We start from the raw sequence: 22259 nt of genomic DNA, 5'->3' as shown, positions 1-22259 counted from the left end.
TTAACCTCCCCAGGAGTGTGCAATCAGCAAAATCCAAACTCTGGCACACTCTACAGGTCAAGTCCCCGGATTCTTCAATAGTTAAACATTAAAGAAAAATAAAGAGATGGAGGGGAGGGGGAACACAGATAGTATAAGAGACTTAAATTTGGTTTTCAAAAATAGGTAGCCAAACTGTAGTATGTAGGATGTGGTGCACACTTACGTAATAAAGCTATGAAGAAGAGCAAGGAAGTGATGACTCTGAAACTCAGCATTTACTTTGTGGGGGAAGGAGAAGGTCGACATAAGACAGGGGATATGGAAGGGTACGTGGGATGTCTGGCAGAGTTCAATTGGTTGACCTGGGTAGTAGTTATAAGGGTTTCACCTTATAACAGTTCTTTAAATTCTAAAAAATAAATAATAATAAAGAGAGATTTAAAGTTCTGACGCAAAGATGAATCTTGGATATATATGCCAATGGATGTTGGAAATGACATTTTCTCACGTAAACGACCGTCAATCTAATACATGATTTCCATTGGCTTCAGGTATTGCATCATGATAAAGATGTAACGTCGTTTAGGTAACAGTCCTTTCTTTAGGTTGAATTTGTCAAATATTGTTTCAGACTTTGAAAGGTGGGCTATCATTGAGACTCCATCAGGATCTTTTTTTCTACAGATATTTATTAAACCTCATCTATCCTCAGGATGCCGTGCCAGGCACTGCCTCAAGCTCACACTAAATTATACAGCCCTGCAGCAGCTAAACGTCCTCACATGTTTGTGACGTGATCGCCCTCTAGTGGCTAATCTCAATCAGGCTTGTCAGTGAGTCTACTGCTTAAGATATAAAAGTTTATTGATACCATGAATCGTAGAATTTGAGGTTGCCAGATACTTGAGAGTTTATCTTGCTTAGCACTTTGTGAAGAATGCCTTTATGAAGGAAACTAAACAACCTCACCGCATTCAGTAAAGATCTCAGAATAATATATGATCATAACTTAATCTTTTCATCTCCCTTGACTCTGAGACACTTAAAGCCTATATCTTATCCTAAATCAAAATCGATACATCCCCCCACATATCAAAAGAGAGAAAAGTTATGCATGTGATATGCCTATTAATCATCTCAAGGAAACAAACTGATAAAAAGTTAAAACTTGATAGGGTAGTTGAGGAAGAGAGAGAAAGAAAAGACATCTACAGGGAAGAAAAGACTGCATCAAAATATGTGTGAATGATCCCATTTTTGTAAAATTTTAAGTATATTAAAGAAATTAAGAAAAATATAGAGTTTGAGCTGCCTCTACTGATTTGTAAGATGGTCGTGACAGGTAATCAAGCAACAAAAGCAAGCTGAAGAGGAAACCCATCTTTTGGCATTGAGGGAAGTTAAGAGAGAGGGAGGTGGGGAGATGAAGAGCTTTTCCTATATGCGTCTTTGTATTGTTTTCATTGTTATAAGGAATATGCATTTTTTGTGTGTAATCTGAACTCAAAACATTTCAGTGTTTCTCCTCTTTCACAAATCAAAGAAGTAGTAAGCTGAACCAACCCCATACCTCCTCTGTCTCTTTTTCTTCTCTCCACCCTGTAGGCATCCTCAGGATTATGCCAGCTTTAGAGTGTTACTTCTTCCTCAATAAACTGAGAGTCTTATATACTTGGTCCGTGAGATTTTTCAGTCTGGCCAATATCAGGCTCCTTATCAGCATAATCTCTGCAAAGCCCTCAGACTCTTTAAATTAAGAAATAGCCCCAGAGCTGTTTTAATATTTCACTGCAGTCCTTATTGCTAATCTGTTTGCCTGCATACCATTTCCTAGTCAAATAATTAAATTTAATTTGAATAATTACTCTTAATAAGGCATGTAATCTCCGGTGGACTGACCTGATTCTACCAAGACACTCCCTTGATTTCCTCTCTCCTCTGGGAATGAAGCACGTCCACCGCAGACAGAGAGGGGACAGAGAGCCTTTCCACCGCTTTCCCCCAAACCTGCCCAAACCCCACTTATCCTGGGAAGGCTTCCCAAGCTGCTCCTATCCACCCTGTCTCTCCGGGCTCTAGCATTTTGTTCAGTCCCACTAGCCTAGCCTGTTCATGTTATACCACAGCTACCTGCACGTGTCTTTCTTCCTCTGGAGACTTAGAGTGCTTCAATGGCAGGGACTCTATTTTTCATTATTTTTACATTTTAAAGTGCCTAGGATAGTTTCTGATGCCTCCCCCCTCCTTTCCTTCCTTAATTCTCACACTATGCTTGGTGCAGACTTTGAGATCAAGAAATAAGTTCTCCAGGGAACTATATTCAATGTCTTATAATAAACTATAATGGGAAAGAATCTGAAAAAGAATTAATTTTATATATATACGTGTGTGTGTTTATGAATCACTTTGCTGTACAGCAAAAACTAACACAACATTGTAAATCAACTATACTTCAATTAAAAAAAAGAAATGAGGTCTCATTTCATAAAACTCTCAAATTGTATGCGGAAGGCAAGTAAGTAAAGAATAGAGCAGAGGGCAATGAGCGCTTGGCATGCACACCCTGGAGATGCTCTGGAGCTCAGCGGAGACTCCTACTAGGAGTGGAAGGGGAAGAGTGGTTGGCCAGAAAGCCTTCCTGGAAGAGGGGTTTGTGCTGAGTGCTGCAGAACAAGGAGAAATTAGCTTAGTGGGGAGGATGGGGAAGGATTATTCCAATCAGCAGTTGCCCTATGTACCTGGCAGCTAGAACCATGATTATTCCAATCAGAGTTGCCCTATGTACCTGGCAGCTAGAACCATGATTGCATTTGAGGGGTGATTACAAGTGTGTGAAGGAAAGAAGGGGATAAAAGCTAACGGGACCCACAAAGGACGCATGCAATTCTTAAAATGTCTGGTGTCGCCAAGGAAATATTGCTGGCGAGATAGTCATGGGTGATGAGGCTGGAAAGTTAGGCTGTGATTTGGAGTGTGAAATAGCCTTGGATGCCAAGCTAAAGGGTTAGGGGTTATCTCATTGGCAATGGATATCTAATGGATCTCAGCCTCCTCTTGCCCTGAAATTGTATAGCCTTATACACTGATCAACAATAAAACATATAGAAAAAAGTCATCTAATTGCCTATTTAGCCAAATTCATTGATTTTTTTAAGATGGCTATGAAGGTGGTGGTGAATACACTAGTTTAGAAGTAATGGATAAATCAGAAGACAAATTAAAGTGAGTAAAAGGAATCAGATAAGTGGAGCCGAGGGAAAAAAATGAGAAAGACTTTCTGAAACATGCATTCTGGACCGTGTGCTAGCAGCTCCATGTACAGAAATGAATCTTGGTTTGTCAAGACACTTCATTAACCACACTATTTACCTTTTGATGGCAATCTCATATACTACTTACATCTAGTCTTAGCTACTTCCAAGAAAGAGGGTAAGATAGACTTCAATTTTGTAAGTTTTTAAGAAATTGTTTTACCTGTGAAATTTAAAAATATATAATATGTATCTGTATGTGTGTTTTTTTGTTAGGTCAGTGTGAACCAATTACGTTGGAACTCTGCATGAATTTGCCCTACAACCACACAAATTATCCAAATTACCTTGGCCACAGGACTCAAAAGGAAGCATCCATCAGCTGGGAGTCTTCTCTTTTCCCTGCACTTGTTCAAACCAACTGTTACAAATACCTCATGTTCTTTGCTTGCACCATCTTGGTACCAAAGTGTGACAAGAATACAAGCCAGCGTATCCCCCCTTGCAGGTAATACAATGGGGTCTCCCCCAGGCATCCTCATTTTCCCTCAAGGAGAACCAAGGGAATGAAGACATAGCTTGAGTTTAGACAAAGTACATACTTTGCCAACAAGTCCTGTATTTAACAAATTACCTATTTAAAAAGTAAAGAAGTAGGAATTCTAAAATGACTATCTGAGTAAGAATTCATCAGTGAAATACCAAACAAGAGAGATATGAACTGCCTTTGATAATAATTCATGGACTTTAATCAAATAAAATCACAAGTGTTTCATTTTGTTGGATCGGGAAGCGGTTTTTAAAATGTTGAGTCAGCAGAAGGGGTGTGTCTGCCTGTTTCTCTGGCAATGTTGATGTGTTTTAAATGCTGCCTTCTGATAGCATCAAAAGTTAGGAGACATTACACAAAGAGTGGCCTGAGGGAGTCGTCACACCAAACTCACAGCATGGACGGGGGATGGACATTGCTGTTTTTCTACCTGGTTAGATGAAATACAGGACGGTATTTTAAGAGTGTGGCTTGAACTTAGGATATGAGTGATGCCCTACGGGTTAAGATTATTACTCTGGTGTCCACCTCCTGATTCAAGTCCTGGCTCTTCTGTGGCTGCTTGTAGCCTGAGACAGGTTCCTCGGTCTCTCCCAGACTCAGTTTCTTTACCTGGAAGATCAGGATGGTGGTGGTGGTTGGGTTGGGTTGTTGTGAGATTAGATGAATGTACATAAATGTAAAGTGCTGCCCATTGATTGTAAGCCCAGAATAAACAAAGCTCTGATGTTAGGACAGGAGCGCAACTAACTGCTTTGTGGCAGTTTGGTCCGTCTTCTATGCTGTGTGTTCAGGGTTATAGTCAGAGAACGTGCACGTACAAGGTGGCTGTCACAGAGGTGGGGCTGCTTTTCTCAGGGCTGTTTTCCATCAAGGGGTGAATACACAGATGTGCCTGCCTAAATGTGAGTGGTAACTATGGAAACCATATGTTGGGATCAGAAGTCACTCAGAGCTTTAAGAAAAAGCAAGAATATCAATACAGTGGACAGATGGGAAAACAGTAAATTATATGCCAAATGTCAAATGGATGACAAGGTAGGGCCATCTATAGAGTTGGGACAGGAAGCAATAAAATTTAAAAATGATTTGGGGGAACTAAACAAATTATACAAATAGAGTAAAACTTAACGTTGGCTGTGCAAACATAATTCTGAAAATTTCTATTAAATGCCATTTAAAGTATCACTAATAAAACGTCTACCAGTTTTATGTTAACAAGTTATTTATAAATCTTATTCTACTTTTCCTAAGCAAGGTCGATGATAGTGAATAATTACTTTCAATAGTACTTAACAAATTCTTGTATTTGACTTTCTTTTCATATGTGTATAAGAATTTCCCTATTGCAGTGTTCTCTGGAACAAATTTATATCCACATATGATTGATAATTTTAGGACTTAGGTTTCATATTAAGATGCCTAAGATAAGACTGATCCTGAAATACTATTCAATAAACATTTTTGAATAAATGTTTAGAATAAACATTTTGAATAAAGTGTTGAACTTCTAGACGCTTTAGTTTTGTTTCTTAGGTTTACACATACACGTGCATCTTTCATTTTCAGTGGCTATCAAAGTGAGTTTTACATTCTGATATTTGTAAGAAAAATTTTTGGATTATGACAAGAATAATATACTGATATGCTCATGGGGTAACACATAATTCCTTTTGCCAAGCTTGGTTATTGATCTTAAAATTCAGTTTTTAAGCTATGAGTTGGAAAAAAATCTAACATTCTTGAGCCCTTACAATGTGCTGAATACTTTAGGGTAGTTCTCAAAATAACCTTTTAGGACTGCTGTCTCTATGGCTGAGCACCGCACAGATTATGATAAGAACAGGTGTGCCATGGAGTTGTAGTGCCACGTGTTGTATTTCCATTTTATAGGGAAAAAAAGTGGTAGAGTCAGTCACTACCTGACTTCCATCTAAATTAGGTATCGTTTGGTTAATTTAAAATATCAGCAGCAGTTGAGTTATATACATTTTTATATTAATCTGCAACAAAACTATTCAGTCCAACAGAGAGTTATTAAACACTGTTGAGCTTCCCATTTTTGCAAACCTAATATGGGAATGCCATGGCTTTGTCTTTGCCCCAAATTCCTAGGCTAAACCAGCATCAAGTTATGCTCTATCTTAACTTAAATCTAGACAGGCTTAAATCTAGACAGACTTAAATCTAGACAGAGCCTTTTCTGAAACGTCTCCATTCAATTGCTAACCATTCCTTACCTGTTGAAATTAGTGGTTTAAAGTTTGAAACTTTTAAGAAATGAGAATGTATTTAAAGGGAAATAAAAAATTTGCCTAGGAACTTACTTTCATTATGTCTACTTAAAAAAAAAAATCGTAACTAATTTCTTGGTAATATATTGAGGCAAACTGTTTTTTTCTTTCCCCATAGGAAGTAAAGCCATCTTCTTTGAGACATGCTGATACCTCAATTTTAAAATATTCTGGTACAAATGAGATAATAACACATAAAAGCACCTAGTGCAGTGCTTAGTATGTCTTTTCTTTAACAAAGACCAACAAACTTCATTTTTACCAACTTGAGCTCAACACATATGGGTTTGGTGTAAGCTGAAGTAATAATGCCTTAGGCAAGCCAGGCTGGCACAGGAAATGGCTCACATCACAGGGCACCACAGGGGGCTGAGGCTGAGGGTGTTGTACAGATTCCATGACCTTTGGTGGCAGACTGTCCAAGTGATTTTGGGGGCTTCCCTGCTTAAAACAAAAAGCACTGGAGTGTGTCTGCCTGAAAGACAGAAGAGAAAATGAGGAAGGCAAACTGGAGGAGGGAATCCGTGTTCTGGAAACATCTCTATTTCCATTTCTGCAATGGAGTTTCTTTTGGTGAAAGTATGTTTCTGGAATGTATCCCCCTTGTAGCGATATTACTCAATTTGGTTTCCCAAATATCTATTATGTATATGTGCATTCATATATATACATTGGTACGCACACACACTGCTTACACACACCACGTATACACGCCAGCCCATAGCCATACAGAATTAAAACCTTACACAGAGACATAACATCAGGTGTAGCTGTTTCTGCTTGTAATATTTTGTCTTTCTCACTCTTTTAGAGCTCTGTGTGAGCATTCCAAAGAACGCTGTGAGTCTGTTCTTGGGATTGTGGGCCTACAGTGGCCAGAAGACACAGACTGCAATCAATTTCCGGAGGAAAATTCAGACAGTCAAACCTGTCTAATGCCTGATGACGATGTGGAAGGTTAATTTTTAAATTAATTACAATGGGGTGTCTAACATGGATGAATATATCAGCTACTTTTAGAAGTTACTCTGTTGTTATTGTTTGTATTTAGTTACCAGTAGAAAGGCTGCACAGGTGGTGAATCTATAAACTTGATTACATTGAAGAATTTGATACCCATCTGTTAGACATTGTCTTCATTAAAAAATAAATTGCAGAGATGACTTTAATATTCTAGGTATTTATTTTAAACACACTTAACTCACAGAGTCCATTATATATGGATGCTGCTTTTATACTAGGGGCCCTGTAGGTAATGGTGAAGATCAAGCCTTGGTTCCTTCAAGTGCAAAGCATTCAGAGACCTTGGCAATGTAGGATAATCAAGTAGAGAAATGGAATCAAGGACCTGCCCACTAGGTGGAAAGATTAGGATGGGAAACAATATGACACGTTAAAGGAAAGCCAGCTGGGTAGTTAGAAGCATTGACTTCATAGGACATTTCAGGCTCCAGCAATTGTTAGGTTGTCCATTTGGAAAGAGAGTTAATTGCTGGAAAGCATAAAGACACAAAACAGCTGATCTGAAGAGGTGATGCCAAGGATGAAGGAAAAAGATGCTGATAGAAGAAAGCCAAGTAAACTTTGGCCATTTCAGCTTTGTGAAGGACCATCCTTATGTTCAGTGATAACTTCTCCACAACATCCCACATGTAAATGGATAAATTAGCTGATGGTTCTGGGTTTTCTGTCTGTTGACAGTAATATGGCCCACTGCTTTTAACAGAATGCTCACCTAGTCACTTCAAGTGCAGCTCAGGACGGTGTGTTCTGGCTTCCAGAAGATGTGATGGCCAGGCTGACTGTGATGATGATAGTGATGAAGAAAACTGTGGTATGTATGTGAGATGGCACTTTTCTTGAATGTACACTAATAACTGGTTAGGAATTGTGTTAAAATATGTCAATTGTTTACTGATAGTTGTAAGTAGTGACTAGGATTGAACGCTAAGGCATTTACTTCTAAATTATCAAATGGCAAAACATGAATTATAAGTGTTTTTCCTGTTAATTCCATTGATTTTCCCTAAATTACACTTCTGTTTGTAACCTTGATGACATATGTGCAAACTCTTAGTAAAAGAAGAAGCTCTTCACAAATGTAAGAGATTATTTTTATTGAGAGATTCTAAAGCAGTTGTCATCTGTTTTAAGGTCAGAATAATAGTGTCCTTGCCTATAATTCCCATATTCTTAAATAGGCATCTAGATACACAAAGACAGAGTGCAGGCTCTAACATTCAAATTTAATTGGGATTTATCTTCATGCCCTCTCTGATTTTTGTCTCTGTCAGCAAAGGATAGAACTCTTCCTGACATTTCTGCCTTTGAACTCCAAAATCACCAATGGAAAGGCCAGAAATGCCAATGGCAATTTAAGTGGAGCTAATTCCCATTTTATTTCCCTGCAAACCTTTGTACTTGTAACCTCAAAATGTGTCAGGGAATAGAAAACAGGCAGTGCTCTTTACTAAGCAATATCTTAGAGTAAAGCAGAATGATTGAAGGGCTACCCAAAGAATAGTTTGGTTATGATTATTTAGCTTGTTCTGCTTAAAAAACCTGAACTTTTTGCCATTGAAACCACATGAGGCAATGCATCTTTTGAAATCATTTTATTCTTTTGGCCTTTGAGGGATGAAATATTGCCTTGCTTCCCAAAATGAGTTTTCCGTAGTAGACATTGCCCTTCTGGTCCAGACAAAATGTCACAAGCAATCAACTGAAATCCTATCAGCTACTATATAAATAAGGATAAGTGCATCTTCTAGAAAATTAGAACTGTCAGAATGATGGTAATTTTGTTAGGGAGGAACATACAGTGTTTTGAGAAGCTGCTGTTGTTTGCTTTGTTTGTGGTCTGTATGTAAAGAAATAAATGAAAACTCATTGAATATCCCTTATATAAATGATTTATTAAGAATCTATTGGATTTTTTCACTACACTGTGGCATTGATGGGTTTTGGTATTCTGAGATGCAAATTAAAATAGATTATCTTAGATTGTCCAAAGAGGTTAAATGATACTTCCTTGGGTGGCTAGACTGAAATTTGCAGTAGGGGAATAAATATTTGAGAAATGTAAAAGCTTAGTCTCAAAAAGAGTCTTATGAAGATTAAATGGTCTGAGTTCTAGAGTATATTCTGCAAAAAAGAAATTTAAAGCACTATAGGGTACAAATGATCCTAAAATGTCAGGTTTCTAGTTAAGTAATGAGTTTTTGTCAGTACTTTAATCTCACAATTAAAGGCTCACGAGAACTATCAAATAAATTGTCTAATCTCTATAAAACACTCAAAAGACTGACGATGTTATTGAGAGTTCTGGTTAAGGAAAGTTAAAAGTCAGTAATAAATTAATACATTTGGAACATTAATTGCCCCAACAGTATTACTCTATGAGAGAACTCTCATTAAGTTTTCCAAAGCAACTGGGCCGCATGCACGCGTTTGAATGGGCATGTCCCATGCTCTGGGAGAACACAGCAGTTAAAATCAAATGAAGAAGTCACGCAGGCCCAATGGAGGACCACTGGGAAATCCTCGGATTCCCATTTTGCCTACTTGCTCAGTTTGTGCCTCTGTTTCCATGGGCGTGGATAGGCATACCATCTGGTAATGCAAACACCAGCTCCAGCAAAGCTGGGTTTCACTCCAAGCTTCCGGTCTTTCTGATTTATTCCGTCCATTGTGGAGTGGAATGCACTTAAATGCTTGGGCTTTACTGAATAATGTGACTATTAACTATTCACTTTCACACATCTGCAGCTCCTCCAGAATTTTAACAACATTATCGTGTTTTCCCCTCAAAACAGTACTTCTTTAATTTAATTATAAAATAATTGATGTGTTGGAAATTTACAATGTTTCTCTGACACTTCTGCAGCAGGAAAACATGGAGGTCAAAGCACACTATTTGTAAATACACTTTTAAAATACATGCGTTAAACATTTAGCAGTAAGTAGTGTTTTTGTTTTTTTTTTTTTTTTGGCGGTTCTATAACTTTATTGGACAGTCAGCAGTTAGTTCTCATCCACATTAACTGTCTGCAGATTTTTGAAAGTGGCGAGAGGTAGATAGGTAACCAACGTATAGAGCTTGTTTGTTGAATCTTCATCTTCATTACGTTTTCTGGGCAACCGCACATGGATATGGTATGGGACATTCCTTATTCCGTTGGCCCAGACAGATTTGTTGAGCCTGGTGTCAATGCATACATCTGGAATTCTCATCTCCTTCGTGGCAAATATCCAGATTTCTTTGAGTGCCCTAGGGGTGCGCTTCTTGAAACCCACTGCATGGATGTACTTGTGAATGTTGACAGTGTTTTCTCTGGTCGCCACCTCATTGATGGCCGACCAGCCCTTCTTCTTCTCGCTTCCCTTCTTTGCGGGAGCCATCCTGCTGGGCTGGGAGTAATGTTGTTCTGAAGTGTCTCCTGCTCTTGTGGTAAATTTTTGTTGTTAAAGTTGTACTGATTGTATAATTGTTAATGTAAACAACAGTCGGAAGTATTGTCATTATTAGAAATGTTTTCAGCAAGTGTTTGGAAGAATTATGTAAATATGAACAGATCATTCCAGAATTACTTCATGGGAAAGAAGTCTAAAAGATAAGAGTGATTTACAGAGTCAGTACTGCATCAGTACAGAAGCACTTCCTTGTCTTAAAGTGATAGTTTGTCATTAATTGAACATCTACTATGTAGATGAAGCTGGCTGTAGATCTAGCAACTGGATGAAAGAAGCTTATTTTCAATCTAACATTTACCAAGCATTGATATCTAAGCAATGGAGAAAAAGATGCAGATCTGGGCAGAGAAATGAACAAGAAGGGCATAAAGGAAAGGCGAGCTAAAGAAAATAACAATGAGATTATATTTCTGAGCTTTGCCTTCATGCTATAGATCTGAGTTTCTGAGACTGAAGTTAGCTTTTGCTAGGCCTCTGTCCACAATTGGATGAGCTATACCAGCAGGAACAAGGTGGTACCTGGGCTGTGATGGGAGCAGCGAGTCTTCTCAATGGGTCAGTTAAATGAGAATATAGCTCAAACAGTTTTTTTATATCTACTGGAGAAATAGAACCCTTCATTACATGAATATAACATCACAATTACTAATTGATCACTCTTCTACATAAAAGGGTATACAACATACAGAGAAAGATAGACAACAATACAAATGCGAGTGTCGTTAAGGACCTTTCTGTTTATCTTCAAATAATTAAAAACCATTTCATCATCTATCTTCGATCTCCTCTTGGGTGATAGATAAAATGCAATAAAATCTTTCTTTATACCCTGAACCTCTTGTTGGAATCAAAACCCCTTTAGGCTGTGTTTAAAGCCTCTGGCTCTGATATTTATAGGTTTTACAGCTTGATTTAAAAAGTTTTCCAAAAGACTTTTTTCCTAACTGTGTGGACTCCTTAATAGTATTTGTGTATTTCTCACAGAGAAGGACTTTACTGTGTGTTTTTTTTTTAAATACTCCAGAGAGCCAATCTCCATGCCTTCATGTCTCTTTGTCCCTTTGCTTGTGGAAGAGACTGATTTCCTGCTCTGTAACTAGAAGACAGAGTGAGGGTCATTGTGTTCATCTCATGTCGCATGCCCACAAATGTACTTTCAGAAGGAGTCTTAGGATTGATCTCTGATCACATTTAATCCTTCATGCTAAGGAAGAGACATTCTCCTTCCCTTTAGATATTTTGCTACTTGGCTAACTCTTCGCTATCTCATTTGGTGTCTTGGGCAGGCAGCCTGGAATGGTAGAGTGCTGTCTGTAGACCTAGACTTGGATTTAAATCCAGACTCAGCACTTAGAGGCTGTGTGACTTTTGGCCAGTCACTTAACTTCTCTGGGCCTCAATTTTCTCACCTGTAACATTTAGAGAAGTGCACTTTATCCCCCACAGCTTGGAATGCTTATAACATGCCTTACTCAGTCCTCAGAGGGCAATAACCAAGAGCCCACGTGCCACAGTGCTAGGAAATCCAGGAGGCAAGTTCCCTCACAGGTCACCTCAGGGATCTCCCTTGAGGGAAGGAGTCCTGTCTAGCTTGGTATTATCTCTGACAGACCAAGGTCTTCTTTATGGCAGAGGAGGGCAGGCTGGCATGTCACGTCCAAAGCACAGGCTGGACAGAGTCCCTGATTTACATAGTGAACATGGGCATCCGGGTGGAGCCTCGTCCTTGAGATAAGTGCTTGTTTTGGTGGTGGATGTCCCCATCTCCAGGATTACGGTCACTGAGGGTGGCTCCCACCCTGCAATTTAAAGCCCTTTCAAGTTCTTCATCCTGCCTCTTCACAGGGTACTGAGACAGCACATCTTGAAGAGGATGACATGAAGATGGCACCCCGAAAAGGGGTGTGACTAAGGAATTGGGAGGTCCGCTGGGGCTTTCTGGTCAAAGATGGGAGCTCTGTGACTTGTGCTGGTGTTGCTGCCCCTGCCGGTTAGGCCCGGAGTTCGGGGAGGGAGGCAGCTCCTTTGTTTGGGCTGCTACCACAGGTGCTGCGGCTGTTCTTTGAGATCTGGGCTCCATGGCCCAGGGTCACGGCTCTGGAGGGGCCGGCATACCTGCCAGGCCTGAACTCACTGCTCAGCTCCCTTGATTTGCTCTGAGGTCACATCCACAGCCACTGGGGCAGCTGCTGGCCAAAGACGAGCAGCTCTACCCTGACAACACTTTATTTGATGTAGCTCAGGTTAGCAGCCCTGATGAGTGGACCCACTTACTCTGTACTGGCATCACTGAAAGCTTCTTAGAGTTCAAGAAGCATCTGCTTTAAGGTGCTTTGCCTTCTTCACCTATAATGACAACTGTTTTGATAGAGAAAAAAGGTGCCCCAGTTCAGGTGGGATCTGCCTCTGGCAGGGAAGCCTGCTTCACAGAGATTTTGTGAAACTGAGAGAGAAAGTGAAGAACCCCTCAGAATGCTTAGCACACAGGGTTGACGAACCATTCCGCTTTGCCCAGTACTGAGTGGGGTTTCTTGGAAGCAGGGACGTTTAGTGCTCAAACCTGCGAAGTCCCAGGCAAACTGGGATGAGTTGGTCACTTTAGCAATACACTGTGGCCTCTGTGAGTGGGCGTAGCCATTACGTCTGTACGGGGGGAGGTGGCAGTTATTCTGACATCAACAATTATTTGGTTTCATAACCTACAGCTGCATTAAATATCCCATCCTATCCATACCTAGTTTTAATTTTTAATGGAGTCATACCCTTTTCCTTTTAAAGCATACATTTAAAGCATAATTACACCAAAAATGTCACTTTAAAGAGAGAATGATTTTTTCACAAAATCATAATGGTATCTTCCATGTGACTCATGTCTTGACCTTTTCATCCTACTTCATTTATGTTCATCATAACTCCACAAAGGAGGCCTTAGGCCACGCAAACTTTTATTAGAAAAGAGAAGATACAGAAAGGAAATTACTGCCTATAGAGTACTCATTTTGTCTTTATAGCAACCCTTTGTAGCAGGCGTTATTATTACTATTTTAGAGATATGGAAACGGAGGTTCAGAGAAATTAAGTAACTTATCCAAGGTCATACAGCTAATGAGATTGGAGCTAAGGTTCAAATCCAGATGTCTGACTCTAAGCTTTGTTTCCCTTGCTCTTACCCCTAATGCATACTGAGGACAGCAACTAAAGGCTTGCACCTGCTTCCCTACTGGATCTTTCTCTATAAGGCTGGATTTGGAGCAATCTATTTATTTTCTCTAAATCTCAGTTTCTTCACTTAGAAAATGGTGATTGTAATTCTGACATTGTGGTATTATTGTAAGAATTAAAACTAATATCTAGTAGGTGGATTTATAGTGGATAATAAATGTTATCTCTTATTATTACCATCTGTGAGCATACAGGTCTTATGTCCCAGTAGATCGACTTTTGTGATCTTTTATCATTTCATTCCAAGTGTCCACGTTCTTCTCTGTACTCTTAGGAATGGTACCTTGTGAACAGTCAGAAAGACTCATGCTGTTTTCTCTCATCATCTACTAGCAGGTGATGTGGTTGTGATGAGTGTCCTTGCGAGAACATTCCAGATGATGTCTGTATTCTTGGTTAGCTGAAAACTCCAGATTATATTTCCATGAGTTCCTAGAATGGATGTCCCTGGGCCTAAAACCATTCTAGATGGTCAGCTAGTGAAGGACTCTCGCTATTTATTTCCTACAGTTTTGCAGTCACATACTCTACTGCTGTCCTATATTTTTGAATGGTGAAACACTTTAAATCTAATTTTATCCCATAGTAAAAATTTCTCTTCTGGGGACTTATTTTGATAAACTTTTCAATGAGAATTTTTTGTAATGCAGATGATTTTCTCATAAGGGACTCCAAGAAACCTGAGTCAATCATCTATGACATTTCTCTGAATGATTTGTACCAGATCAGATGAGACATAGCATCTCTAAAGAAACCTCTTATTTCATCACTGCTTGGCATTTCATTCACCTTACACTAAATTACCTTTTCCTGGGAATGAGAGACTTTTCGTTCCTTACATGAAATGAAGTTCCATTTAAAATTCACGTGTATCGAGGTCCTGCTGAGGGCTAGCTGGAGTTCCAGGCAGGGGGGTTCAGGATGCTCAAAGATGAATACATGTGGTCTCTTCCTTCTCGCCCCTCACAGCCTGGTGAGGGTCATGGATCCAACTGGAGTGACAAGAACACATCAGACCCTTGGCATGTTTTAGCGGACGTATAAATGCGCTGCCTGTGAATCAAATGACATTAAGTTCATTGTAAGAGCTTGTTATTTTATAGGCAAATTACTGTTCAAGCTTATAGTCCTGGCCTTAGGCAAATTATGTTCTTTTCTCATGTTAACTGATAAAGTTTCTAACCTGAGATTTCTGGCTACGTTACTGAAGTAATGGCTCTTGAGCTAGTTTTGCAGATATTTGGCATATAGGAGGAGCCTCTTCTGCTAAACACACAGATGGCCTCACCATTTGTTGATTGAAATTACATTTTAAGGTAATATGCATTTAGATCGCTAGGTTTTGGCATATTTGCTTAAAAGCGTTAACTCATCATTTTATAGATGAGTCTTATGTGTTGGCAAATTGGCTTAGAAAGCAAAAGGAACAGCTAAAGATGAACGCTAAAGTACAGTTGCTTTTTCTTTTTTCCGATTTCCCATATGTCACTTTTGATCTTCTCCTGGGAGAGCTGTACTATTTATAATGCAGTTTGAAGATTACCAAGCATTTCTGCTTTCAAAATTACATTTTCCACGGTATACAGGAGTCAAAACTCGTTAAGAAAAAAGAAATCATATCTTTATATTGTAATTTTTTTCCGTTGCTTGATCAAAGCCATTGTTATTTTCACCTTCACATCTATTGCAAATAACCTTTCCTTCTGTCTCCAGGATGTAAAGAGAGAGATCTTTGGGAATGTCCATCTAACAAACAATGTTTGAAGCACACAGTCATCTGTGATGGGTTCCCAGACTGCCCTGATAACATGGATGAAAAAAATTGCTGTAAGTGCTTGTTGTGAATTTGTGAATGTGACGTTTTATTTTAAACACTAATTACCTCTCATTTTGAATGTAAGTGAGAAATTTGGAAATATGTATCAAAAGCTTTTTGTATTTTCAGACCTTTTGATTAAAACTCCACTTGTAAAAATATATGCCAAGAATACAATCAAACATGTGTAAAATATATGCATAAGGATATTAGTCTAGCATGATTTATAACATGGAAAAAATTAAACCACCCCAAATATCCAAAAATAGGGGGAACATAAAATACAACCATAAAATGAAATAATATGCAAACATTAAAAATCAAATCAGAAGGAAAATTTCTCGTGGGTTCATTACATATCATTAGATGAATAAAACAAAATGTAAAGAATTATGTGTACTATTGTGCTGAGTTTTGAAAGTACATATAACCACATATAGAAAAAGATCAGAAGGGCATAATAAAAAGTTTACAATTGTAATCCCTGAATGGTGGAATTATTAAGTTTTTGTGCTTTTCTATCTTTTCTACATACTCTGAATGAATGGCCAGTAGTTTTAGAATCAGAAAAAAAATCTCCTAAGATGCATTACCTACTAGTAACAGAAAGCCCAACTCAAACAGACTTAAACAATGAAGATATTTTATTCTTTTTTTATGCTATGTATTGCATATGCCTTATATTATCATATAAAAAATCAAGTGTAGGGCCAGATGCAGGAGTTCAGCACCTCTTCTGGGATTCTTTGCGTTTGCTTGACCTCTGGCTGGCTCCTACCATGGTCCAAAGATGGCTGACAAGAGCACCTGGGGTGCCGTGCTTCCCAGGTCATAGCCACTAGGAAGGAGAGAGAACCTCACCCTCATCTCTGGAACATCACTTAGGGCTTCACTCAGATTGGCCAACTTTGAGCTGGGTCCAAGCTAGCAGTCAGCTATCTTTGTGTAGATTCCAAAAAACACCACCTAAACAGCTGAATTGCAAAAAGAAGCATCTTTTTTTTTTTTTTTTTAAACATCTTTATTGAAGTATAATTGCTTTACAATGGTGTGCTAGCTTCTGCTTTACAACAAAGTGAATCAGTTACACATATACATATGTTGCCATATCTCTTCCCTCTTGCATCTCCCTCCCTCCCACCCTCCCTATCCCACCCCTCTAGGTGGTCACAAAGCACCGAGCTGATCTCCCTGTGCTATGCGGCTGCTTCCCACTAGTTATCTATTTTACATTTGGTAGTGTATATATGTCCATGACACTCTCTCAACCTGTCACATCTTACCCCTCCCCCTCCCCATATCCTCAACTCCATTCTCTAGTAGGTCTGTGTCTTTATTCCCATCTTGCCACTAGGTTCTTCATGACCTCTTTTTTTTTTTTTCCCTTAGATTCCATATATATGTGTTAGCATACTGTATTTGTTTTTCTCTTTCTGACTTACTTCACTCTGTATGACAGACTCTAACTCCATCCACCTCATTACAAACACCTCCATTTCATTTCTTTTTATGGCTGAGTAATATTCCATTGTATATATGTGCCACATCTTCTTTATCCATTCATCCGATGATGGACACCTAGGTTGCTTCCATGTCCTGGCTATTGTAAACAGAGCTGCAATGAATATTTTGGTACATGACTCTTTCTGAATTATGGTTTTCTCAGGGTATATGCCCAGTAGTGGGATTGCTGGGTCATATGGTAGTTCTATTTTTAGTTTTTTAAGGAACCTCCATACTGTTCTCCATAGTGGCTGTATCAATTTACATTCCCACCAACAGTGCAAGAGTGTTCCCTTTTCTCCACACCCTCTCCAGCATTTATTGTTTCTAGATTTTTTGATGATGGCCATTCTGACCGGTGTGAGATGATACCTCATTGTAGTTTTGATTTGCATTTCTCTAATGATTAATGATGTTGAGCATTCTTTCATGTGTCTGTTGGCAATCTGTATCTCTTCTTTGGAGAAATGTCTATTTAGGTCTTCTGCCCATTTTTGGATTGGGTTGTTTGTTTTTTTGTTATTGAGCTGCATGAGCTGCTTGTAAATCTTGGAGATTAATCCTTTGTCCGTTGCTTCATTTGCAAATATTTTCTCCCATTCTGAGGGTTGTCTTTTGGTCTTGTTTATGGTTTCCTTTGCTGTGCAAAAGGTTTTAAGTTTCATTAGGTCCCATTTGTTTATTTGTGTTTTTATTTCCATTTCTCTAGGACCTGGGTCAAAAAGGATCTTGCTGTGACTTATGTCATACAGTGTTCTGCCTATGTTTTCCTCTAAGAGTTTGATAGTGTCTGGCATTACACTTAGGTCTTTAATCCATTTTGAGTTTATTTTTGTGTATGGTGTTAGGGAGTGTTCTAATTTCATACTTTTACATGTACCTGTCCAATTTTCCCAGCACCACTTATTGAAGAGGCTGTCTTTTCTCCACTGTATATGCTTGCCTCCTTTATCAAAGATAAGGTGACCATATGTGCGTGGGCTTATCTCTGGGCTTTCTATCCTGTTCCATTGATCTATATTTCTGTTTTTGTGCCAGTACCAAACTGTCTTGATTACTGTAGCTTTGTAATATAGTCTGAAGTCAGGGAGCCTGATTCCTCCAGCTCCATTTTTCGTTCTCAAGATTGCTTTGGCTATTCGGGGTCTTTTGTGTTTCCATACAAATTGTGAAATTTTTTGTTCTAGTTCTGTGAAAAATGCCAGTGGTAGTTTGATAGGGATTGCATTGAATCTGTAGATTGCTTTGGGTAGCAGAGTCATTTTCACAATGTTGATTCTTCCAATCCAAGAACATGGTATATCTCTCCATCTATTTGTATCATCTTTAATTTCTTTCATCAGTGTCCTATAATTTTCTGCATACAGGTCTTTTGTCTCCTTAGGTAGGTTTATTCCTAGGTATTTTATTCTTTTTGTTGCAATGGTAAACGGGAGTGTTTTCTTAATTTCACTTTCAGATTTTTCATCATTAGTATACAGGAATGCAAGAGATTTCTGTGCATTAATTTTGTATCCTGCTACTTTACCAAATTCATTGATTAGCTCTAGTAGTTTTCTGGTAGCATCTTTTGGATTCTCTATGTATAGTATCATGTCATCTGCAAACAGTGACAGCTTTACTTCTTCTTTTCCGATTTGGATTCCTTTTATTTCTTTTTCGTCTCTGATTGCTGCGGCTAACACTTCCAAAACTATGTTGAATAATAGTGGTGAGAGTGGGCAACCTTGTCTTGTTCCTGATCTTAGTGGAAATGGTTTCAGTTTTTCACCATTGAGGACAATGTTGGCTGTGGGTTTGTCATATACGGCCTTTATTATGTTAAGGAAAGTTCCCTCTATGCCTACTTTCTGCAGGACTTTTATCATAAATGGGTGTTGAATTTTGTCGAAAGCTTTCTCTGCATCTATTGAGATGATCATATGGTTTTTCTCCTTCAATTTGTTAATATGATGTATCACGTTGATTGATTTGCGTATATTGAAGAATCCTTGCATTCCTGGAATAAACCCCACTTGATCATGGTGTATGATCCTTTTAATGTGCTGTTGGATTCTGTTTGCTAGTATTTTGTTGAGGATTTTTGCATCTATGTTCATCAGTGATATTGGCCTGTAGTTTTCTTTCTTTGTGACATCTTTGCCTGGTTTTGGTATCAGGGTGATGGTGGCCTCGTAGAATGAGTTGGGGAGTGTTCCTCCCTCTGCAATATTTTGGAAGAGTTTGAGAAGGATAGGTGTTAGCTCTTCTCTAAATGTTTGATAGAATTCGCCTGTGAAGCCATCTGGTCCTGGGCTTTTGTGTGTTGGAAGATTTTTAATCACAGTTTCAATTTCAGTGCTTGTGATTGGTCTGTTCATATTTTCTATTTCTTCCTGGTTCAGTCTCGGCAGGTTGTGCATTTCTAAGAATCTGTCCATTTCTTCCAGGTTGTCCATTTTATTAGCATAGAGTTGCTTGTAGTAATCTCTTATGATCCTTTGTATTTCTGCAGTGTCAGTGGTTACTTCTCCTTTTTCATTTCTAATTCTATTAATTTGAGTCTTCTCCTTTTTTCTCTTGATGAGTCTGGCTAATGGTTTATCAATTTTGTTTATCTTCTCAAAGAACCAGCTTTTAGTTTCATTGATTTTTGCTATTGTTTCCTTCATTTCTTTTTCATTTATTTCTGATCTGATCTTTATGTTTTCTTTCCTTCTGCTAGCTTTGGGGTTTTTTTGTTCTTCTTTCTCTAATTGCTTTAGGTGCAAGGTTAGGTTGTTTATTCGAGATGTTTCCTGTTTCTTGATGTAGGCTTGTATTGCTATAAACTTCCCTCTTAGAACTGCTTTTGCTGCATCCCATAGGTTTTGGATCGTCGTGTCTCCATTGTCATTTGTTTCTAGGTATTTTTTGATTTCCCCTTTGATTTCTTCAGTGATCACTTCGTTATTAAGTAGTGTATTGTGTAGCCTCCATGTGTTTGTATTTTTTACAGATCTTTTCCTGTAATTGATATCTAGTCTCATAGCGTTGTGGTCGGAAAAGATACTTGATACGATTTCAATTTTTTTAAATTTACCAAGGCTTGATTTGTGACCCAAGATATGATCTATCCTGGAGAATGTTCCATGAGCACTTGAGAAAAATGTGTATTCTGTTGTTTTTGGGTGGAATGTCCTATAAATATCAATTAAGTCCATCTTGTTTAATGTATCATTTAAAGCTTGTGTTTCCTTATTTATTTTCATTTTGGATGATCTGTCCATTGGTGAAAGTGGGGTGTTAAAGTCCCCTACTATGATTGTGTTGCTGTCAATTTCCCCTTTTATGGCTGTTAGTATTTGCCTTATGTATTGAGGTGCTCCTATGTTGGGTGCATAAATATTTACAATTGTTATACCTTCCTCTTGGATCGATCCCTTGATCATTATATAGTGTCCGTCTTTGTCTCTTGTAATTGTCTTTATTTTAAAGTCTATTTTGTCTGATATGAGAATTGCTACTCCAGCTTTCTTTTGATTTCCATTTGCATGGAATATCTTTTTCCATCCCCTCACTTTCAGTCTGTATGTGTCTCTAGGTCTGAAGTGGGTCTCTTGTAGCCAGCATATATATGGGTCTTGTTTTTGTATCCATTCAGCCAGTCTGTGTCTTTTGGTGGGAGCATTTAATCCATTTACATTTAAGGTAATTATCGATATGTATGTTCCTATTCCCATTTTCTTAAATGTTTTGGGTTTGTTATTGTAGGTGTTTTCCTTCTCTTGTGTTTCTTGCCTAGAGAAGTTCCTTTAGCATTTGTTGTAAAGCTGGTTTGGTGGTGCTGAACTCTCTCAGCTTTTGCTTGTCTGTAAAGGTTTTAATTTCTCCATCAAATCTGAATGAGATCCTTGCTGGGTAGAGTAATCTTGGTTGTAGGTTTTTCTCCTTCATCACTTTAAGTATATCCTGCCACTCCCTTCTGGCTTGCAGCGTTTCTGCTGAAAGATCAGCTGTTAACCTTATGGGGATGCCCTTGTGTGTTATCTGTTGTTTTTCCCTTGCTGCTTTTAATATGTTTTCTTTATATTTAATTTTTGATAGTTTGATTAATATGTGTCTTGGTGTGTTTCTCCTTGGATTTATCCTGTATGGGACTCTCTGTGCTTCCAGGACTTGATTAACTATTTCCTTTCCCATATTAGGGAAGTTTTCAACTATAATCTCTTCAAATATTTTCTCAGTCCCTTTCTTTTTCTCTTCTTCTTCTGGGACCCCTATAATTCGAATGTTGGTGCGTTTAATGTTGTCCCAGAGGTCTCTGAGACTGTCCTCAGTTCTTTTCATTCTTTTTTCTTTATTCTGCTCTGCAGTAGTTATTTCCACCATTTTATCTTCCAGGTCACTTATCCGTTCTTCTGCCTCAGTTATTCTGCTATTGATCCCATCTAGAGTATTTTTAATTTCATTTATTGTGCTTGTCATCGTTTCTTGGTTCCTCTTTAGTTCTTCTACGTCCTTGTTAAATGTTTCTTGCATTTTGTCTATTCTATTTCCAAGACTTTGGATCATCCTTACTATCATTATTCTGAATTCTTTTTCAGGTAGACTACCTATTTCCTCTTCATTTGTTAGGTCTGGTGTGTTTTGACCCTGCTCCTTCATCTGCTGTGTGTTTTTCTGTCTTCTCATTTTGCTTATCTTACTGTGTTTGGGGTCTCCTTTTCACAGGCTGCAGGTTCGTAGTTCCCGTTGTTTTTGGTATCTGTCCCCAGTGGCTAAGGTTGGTTCAGTGGGTTGTGTAGGTTTCCTGGTGGAGGGAACTAGTGCCTGTGTTCTGGTGGATGAGGCTGGATGTTGTCTTTCTGGTGGGTTCGTCCACGTCTGGTGGTGTGTTTTGGGGTGTCTGTGGCCTTATTATGATTTTAGGCAGCCTCTCTGTTAATGGATGGGGCTGTGTTCCTCTCTTGCTAGTTGTTTGGCATAGGGTGTCCAGCACTGTAGCTTGCTGGTCGTTGAGTGAAGCTGGGTCTTGATGTTGAGATGGAGATCTGTGAGAGATTTTCGCCGTTTGGTATTACGTGGAGCTGGGAGGTCTCTTGTGGACCAGTGTCCTGAAGTTGGCTCTCCCACCTCAGAGGCACAGCCCTGATGCCTGGCTGGAGCACCAAGAGCCTTTCATCCACACGGCTCAGAATAAAAGGGAG

The 22259-nt window shown here is 38.7% G+C and overlaps 2 protein-coding genes across 2 annotated transcripts in view; one reads left to right on the top strand and one right to left on the bottom strand.

The window, feature by feature from the left end:
- CORIN (corin, serine peptidase) overlaps positions 1–22259 on the top strand; it is a 286147-nt gene that overhangs the window by 200517 nt on the left and 63371 nt on the right. Inside the window, exons 11-14 of the mRNA XM_061191367.1 lie at positions 3510–3741; positions 6889–7034; positions 7804–7911; positions 15486–15599. Coding sequence (XP_061047350.1) covers positions 3510–3741; positions 6889–7034; positions 7804–7911; positions 15486–15599 — 600 coding nt within the window. The remainder of the gene's footprint in view (positions 1–3509; positions 3742–6888; positions 7035–7803; positions 7912–15485; positions 15600–22259) is intronic.
- Positions 10101–10478, bottom strand: LOC133092133 (large ribosomal subunit protein eL31-like). The gene has a single exon (XM_061191366.1). It carries the CDS (start codon positions 10476–10478, stop codon positions 10101–10103), a length of 378 nt encoding a protein of 125 aa, XP_061047349.1.

This window comes from Eubalaena glacialis, chromosome 5 (assembly GCF_028564815.1).
Source record: "Eubalaena glacialis isolate mEubGla1 chromosome 5, mEubGla1.1.hap2.+ XY, whole genome shotgun sequence".
Classification (NCBI taxonomy): domain Eukaryota; kingdom Metazoa; phylum Chordata; class Mammalia; order Artiodactyla; family Balaenidae; genus Eubalaena; species Eubalaena glacialis.
This window is presented reverse-complemented; position numbering and strand designations above follow the sequence as displayed.

Excerpts from the sequence above, each read along its gene's own strand:
- LOC133092133 (XM_061191366.1), bottom strand. The coding sequence starts at position 10,478 with ATGGCTCCCGCAAAGAAGGGAAGCGAGAAGAAGAAGGGCTGGTCGGCC.